Genomic DNA, 6,440 nt, shown 5'->3' on the forward strand with positions numbered 1-6,440 from the left:
TTCTGGTATTTGCTGAGGTGGGGTCTCTTTTAACAACACTGGGCTTGGTTTTAAAGTGATGAGCTGTAGCTGGTACGAGGTGAATATCCAGTTCCTAATCCTCAGTCAGACTTTGGTTTTCTTTTCTTATTATTACGAAGTAGGAATGGGTCAGAAAGGCTTTGGCAGAAACGTCCTGTTTTTCAGAAAGTATGTTTGAGTTGAGACCTCTCTGCTCCAGAAACGGTGATAGCTTCACCTGGGATTCAGGGAGGCCCAATGTCAAATCTTTGGATTGCATGAGGCAGAACAGGGATTTGAACCGATGTTTCCCACAGCCTATGGAACTGCAGAGCTGTTAACTGCTTCTTGCAGACACCTGAAATTTTATTTGGAACCTGAGAGAATTGGATTGAGTTTGAGATGGTATTGTAGAAAAGTGGTTTTATTGATTATTCTTGGGTTTAGTTTTGACAAAACAGGCACTCATGGCGCACATACCCCATTTGCTGACCTGCTGTACTGTTGAGTTGCAAGGGGCATCTCTTGCCTCGAATCTCCTTTGCGTTACAGTCCATGAGGCAGAAAAGGGCCACCAGGAGAAGGGGTGCATCCTCGCAGAGTTCTGCTCTGTTCAGACTGGCAGCAGCAATTGCCAGTAACTTTTCCTGCACAGCAAATTCTAGAGACTCGTGTGATTCTGCAACTCCTGTGGATCTGGTGTTGTTTCTAATGCTAAAATCCAAGCACTCTTTTAGCTTTGAAGGCATTTGCATTTTAAATATTGAGATATTTCAGAGATGTCAGATATCTCTGAGAAAAGGGGTGCCCTTTCTTTTTCTTCGACAGCTCTGTCTGCACCTTTGGAGCATAAGGGGAAAATGCCTTTCTAGCAATACCTTCCCTAGATACTGAGGGGAAAGGTACTGGGTTTTCTTACACTTGCTTTTGGTTTTCTCCAGGTACGCTTACTTACAGAGGTACATAGCAGAACCACTGCCTTGCAGAGGAGACGAATGGCAGCCGTTGGTTTGGTACAGAAACTCTTTATTGGAAAACGAAGATGAGGAGAGCTCTGTCCTCGGCAGTTCAGGAGAGTGGTCCCCCGTGGGCACATCTAAGACATCTTCTTTTAAAAGGAAATTGTCTGACGGTATGGAAACTTCCCTGTTCTGGGATCAGCTGTATTTGCTTTGTCCCGGCTGAAACACAATTCATGCTTTGCATTAGCAGTACTGCAGTGTGTTGGATGTTGTGGGCTTTCCAGTTTGAACTGTGGTTTTTGCCTTCAGCTTTGTTGTTGTTAAAGGTCTCTTCATCATTCAATAGCAATAAGGTTGGTCTGGAGACTTTGAGTGAGCTGAATTCAGATAATCTTGAATTCTGCTCTGTACTGAGCCCTGGCATTTGTCTGTGCCATTGAGACTTGGTTCATTGGGCTTTCAGTTGTGAAGGGTGTTGCTGCTTTAGGCCCTGTAGATGACTGAGACAGGAGACGTATTTCCAGAAGTTGATTCAGATCTTCAGCCCAGGTGATCTGGGCCAAATCATCTTCTGGGGTCTTTCTCTTTGTTGATTTTCTAGGAAGCCTGTAAGTTTATACTCCTAACTTAAAGAGTTAGGCATCCAGCCCACTTAGCTATATACCATGGTCAGCCTGACCTCAGTGCCGGGGAAGATTATGGAGCGGTTCATCTCGAGGGCATTCACATGGCATGTGCAGGACAACCAGAGACTCAGGCCCAGCCAGCATGGGTTCATGAAGGGCAGGTCCTGCTTAACCAACCTGATCTCCTTCTATGACCAGGTGACCCGCCTAGTCAGTGAGGGGAAGGCTGTGGATGTCCTCTACCTGGACTTTAGTAAAGCCTTTGACACCGTCTCCCACAGCATTCTCCTAGGAAAGCTGGTGGCTCATGGCCTAGACAGGCGCACTCTGCACTGGGTTAAAAACTGGCTGGATGGCCCAGCACAGAGAGTGGTGGTGAATGGAGTTAAATCCAGCTGGCGGCCGGTCACAAGCGGTGTCCCCCAGGGCTCAGGATTTGGTCCAGTTTTGTTTAACATCTTTATTGATGATCTGGATGAGGGGATTGGGTGCTCCCTCAGTAAGTTTGTAGATGACACTAAATTGGGTGGGAGTGTTGATCTGCTCAAGGGTGGGAAGCCTATTCCACTGTCTGACAGCCCTTTCAGTGAAAAAATTTTTCCTAATGTCAGGCCTAAACCTACCCTGGTGCAGCTTGAGTCCGTTCCCTCTTGTTCTGTCGTTAATTACCTGTGAGAAGAGACCAGCACCTGCCTCTCTACAACGTCCTCTCAGGCAGTTGTAGAGAGCAATAAGGTCTCCCCTCAGCCTCCTCTTCTTAAGACTAAACAGCCCCAGTTCCCTCAGCCCTAGCTGTGGCGCTTAGGGACGTGGTTTGGTGGGCATGGTGGTATCAGGTCAACAGTTGGACTTGATGATCTCAGAGGTCTGTTACAACCTAATGGTTCTATGATTCTGTGATCCAGGCTTCAGCAGCTCTCATGGACTTCCAGTCCGTGATGAGGTATTCACTCATCGGGTGGGACTTATTTAAAGGTAGTAAAGCCATTGTGAAAACAATTGCCAGTAAAATGCTCACTGCTCTGGACCTGTGCAGTTGTATGTGGAGGAAAGGAAATTTTTCCAGAGTGTCCTTTAGTTTCTTTGTCATCCTTTTTCAGAAATTTTCATTTCAGTGACTGGTCTTCAGAGAGCTTGCTCCTTTGTCTCCCAAAGGCCCTCCTTTCTTGAGGGTTGTATAGACTCAGCAGTACTGATAGGGCTTATGGACTGGGGCCAAGATCATAAATCTAGTTTGCAAAAATGACCAGTGGGCAAATTAAATGGGTTTTCTTTTATGTGGCTTTTAGCTGACTCCTTCAATAAATGAATGCTTGGCTCCAAATCTCCCTCTGAGCTTCAGTGCAGTGGGGAACACATTGGAAATGTCCGTCTCCAGACCTCTGAGGCTGAAGAACGAGTCTGTTCACTGTCTGTTACAGGGTCTTTGCCTGAAACCAGCCAGACTGAAGCAGCCAGTAAAGCTCCAGACCTGCAGCGTGCTTCCCAGCTTGCCTCTGCAGCAGGGAGGAGCAGAAAGAGGCTGAAATCTCGAGAGATGCACTTGAAGGAACAATTGCCATTCCTTTGTCCAGGAGGGGCACGGAGAAGACACTGGTGAGAGTTCTGTGTCTTACAAGCTCCTTCACTTGTCCTGCTACTGACAGCTGGGGCCTCTCTGTCCACCTCTGCTTCTGTTTTTTTTTGGTACTACCTCTTCTATGGGCAGAGGGGGTGTGTGCCCATCCTGTCGTTCTTACGGGCTGCGTCCCAAGGACAGCTTGTTTTATTTGTTTCCTCAGTCCGACATTTACATCTGCTGCTTTAGCCTGATGGTCCCCCATGTCCTAGGGCTTCCGTGCCTTCTTGGGCTGATATTGAGTGTGCAGAGAAAAAGGCAAGGAAGGAGGAAGGTTCCCTGTCCCACTTCTCTTGTCTCTGGTCCTGGTTAGAGGGCTGCGGTGTTGGTTGCTCCCTGGCTGTTTGCTGCAGCCGGACATGAGTGTTTTCTGAACCTCTGGAAATGAAAGAGGATCTTGTTTCTGCAGCTCTGCTGTTAACTACTGTGTAACTGGTGGCTTTTAGAGAGGTGCACGTCTGCGTGCAGCGTGCCAACACACCGGAGTGAAACCCCACAGAACTTGGATGTAAGAGAGGTATTGCAGAAACAGGGAGTCTGGAGTCTACTTCTGAGCTCTGTAAAGCACTCAAGGTGCTCAGCTGGGATATTTTCCTTTAATACAGTTCATTTATTGAGGCGTTTGAGGTGTCATTTCCCATATTGGTAGGTTAAAAGATGAAACATAAATGCCAGAAAGACGCATGCTTTTCCAGATTTTGGAGCATTTGTTGAACGGACCTGCTCAATACAAGTAAAATAGAACAAAAATTTATTAAACTTGAAGGTAGCCCCTGTTTAAATTAATATTTAATTTCGGAACTGCTTTACTGGAAATTCCTCAGAGCGTAACCTCTTTCATACCTGGGAAATACTGGGCCAGAAACTTTGGGCTGCCTTACGTGGGTGACTCAGCAGCAGGTCTTAATATGTGAACTGCTCTGCCTTAAGCACACCTGTGCAACGTGCGGCCTCTGTTACAAATTTTCTCAAGACTTGGCGCTTTTTTTTTTTTTTTTCCCAGCAAAGGTGAGATTAAGAGAGAAGATGCCTCAGAGGAGGGTCAGGCAGAAGACACAATTGAAGATGTCGATGTTGATGTGGTTGGTGCAGACCAGGTAATTCTGCCTCGTTTTTTCCCAGCTCTGAGGAGAGCTGTAGTTGAGGTGGGTGGATGTGAGTTCAGAACCTCGTGAGTACCCATCTAGCAGCAAAGGGGCGGCTCTTTTGTGACCTCTTTCAGGCTGAGAAAAGGGGGTTTTCCCTCTTCCCTTTCCAGCTGCAGCTGAAGTTTCCTTCTTCAGCTTGATCTGCATTTTTAAGGCAATTCTTATTGTAGCCTCTAGACATCCTGAGGTACATTGAGCACCAGCTGGGATGCACTGAGAGGAGGATCCAGTTTCCTTTTTTCCCATACCGTGAAGCTTCTTGATCAAAAGCCGTTTGCTGCAGTTGCTTCCTGTTGCGGACACATTGCAGAGCTGGCGCTGCTGCATGGCCTGCGGGGAGCGTCTCCCTCCGAACTGGTGTTCGCGTTGTGCTCTTTAGAGCCGGAAAGGCTCGGACTGTGTCTGATGGCTGATCGGCCCAGGGCTCTCGCTGGTGCGTCCCTTGTTTCTTGATGTTTTCCAGTTAAGGCTGTTGGGGAGATTAAATTGTCCCCAAACCAGGTGGGGGTTTGAAGGGAAGCAGCCAGCATAGCCTGGGGGTTGCCTTGTGGGCGCCGGTTGCCTTTGGGATCAGATAAAAGTTTGGCAAAGCTGCGGCTGTCTGCCCGGGTCTCAGCTCAGCCCTCGAACGGACACTTGCAGCAGGGAAGGACTTTCAGCCCTTTGGGCCAGTGGAGTGCAAGGACTCGGGGTGTTGTACACCAGGGATCTTGGCGCTGTGGCTGTACTGAAAGTGGGGTGGGGGAAAAAAGAGGCCATGAGGCTTCCTGTGCTGCAGGTAATCACAGCCTTCTGTCTTCTAAGGGTTTGCTGTGCCAGCCGTTGGAAAGGGCTGGGCGGTTCCATCAGCTTTTTCTCCTGTGTTTCCCCCTGCTCTCTGAACTGCTGATGGAATTTAAACCCAGCGCTTGGCAGGCAGGATGTTTTGCAGTGATTCAGGCAACCCCTCGATTTCCAGCAGCTCTGGTTATCTGGTATCTAACAGCCACATTAAAAGGCCTTGCATGATTTTTGACTTTTTTAAATTATTTTTTTCTGTGAAGTTGAGCAAATTGTTTCTTTTCATATCTGAGTGGTGGGGTGTTTTGGTGGGGGTTTTTCTGTTTTGTTTTGTTTTTGTTTTTTTTTTTTTTTTAAAAAGAGGACTTCTACCTTTTCTTCCACTCATTTGCTAAAATGTAGACTGTTTGTTTGGACCGTGTGCTTGGAGCAGCACCTGTTGAGGACAGATAATATAAGAATTTAAATCTGTGGACCAAGATCGAAGCCGTACAGAAAATGCACTACATCTCTTTCCCTGAAGTGCCTTTTCTGGGCTCCTTGTGGTACAGAAATGCTTCTTTCCTCTTGTGGCAGCTAAGTGTGGTGCTTTCCAGCTATGGCCAAGCTGCTAGATGGTTAGCTGCTACGCTCGGATTCCTCACGTGCTCTTACATGGTGCTTTCTTCATAGTAATAGACTGACTTAATCTTTTTTCTTTCCTTTTGGTATAGGACAGTTAAGAAGCTGAGAGGATAAGCAGAAGTGAAGAACACGCTACCACTTTTTTCTGCAAGTTGTTTAACTGAAAAGGGGGTTGTGGAGGTATCAACCGAGGCGGCAGGAGCTACGTTGCAAGTCAAATCCCTGCCTGTAGGCGTCCACCCAGAACCAGTGACTAGCACTGCGGCTGACTGGGCCACGTCGCTGTTCGTGGGCATTATTGATTTGGCTGTTACTCGTGCTTCTAAGGCTGTGGGCGTTACAGACATCGTTACTGAGCTGCGTCCTGGTCCTTGATGCTGTCTTTGAAGAATTCCCAACTGAGGGGTTGGAATCAGGGTATTGACAAACACTGACTCAAAGACTCTGTAAACTAGATGAGACAAGCTTGCTCAAATCAGCGCGGGGGCAGCGTTCTGCTGGGTGTATTCTTTGCCCTTTGAGATGACCGAGATGGAGATCTCCCTGTTTCCTTGTACCGACGCCAGGGAGAAAGGAGCCTGGCCCAGCTGTGAACCCTGTGACCTGCCGGGTGATGGCCAGTGACTTGGCAGTGCCATTTCCTGCCTGCGGGGCAAAACCTGGATCCAGTCGTCTCAGAGTA

General features: G+C 47.8%; 1 protein-coding gene across 1 annotated transcript in view; it reads left to right on the forward strand.

The window, feature by feature from the left end:
* Positions 1–6,041, forward strand: part of LOC104340453 (cohesin subunit SA-2) — a 66,283-nt gene extending 60,242 nt beyond the window's left edge. The window contains exons 29-32 of the mRNA XM_086473919.1: positions 942–1,132; positions 3,010–3,184; positions 4,210–4,303; positions 5,848–6,041. Of these exons, the coding sequence (XP_086330045.1) occupies positions 942–1,132; positions 3,010–3,184; positions 4,210–4,303; positions 5,848–5,856 (469 nt within the window). The 3' untranslated portion in view covers positions 5,857–6,041. The remainder of the gene's footprint in view (positions 1–941; positions 1,133–3,009; positions 3,185–4,209; positions 4,304–5,847) is intronic.
* The last annotated feature ends 399 nt before the right edge of the window (positions 6,042–6,440 follow it).

This window comes from Leptosomus discolor, chromosome 1 (genome assembly GCF_034619465.1).
Source record: "Leptosomus discolor isolate bLepDis1 chromosome 1, bLepDis1.hap2, whole genome shotgun sequence".
Taxonomy (NCBI): Eukaryota; Metazoa; Chordata; class Aves; order Leptosomiformes; family Leptosomidae; genus Leptosomus; species Leptosomus discolor.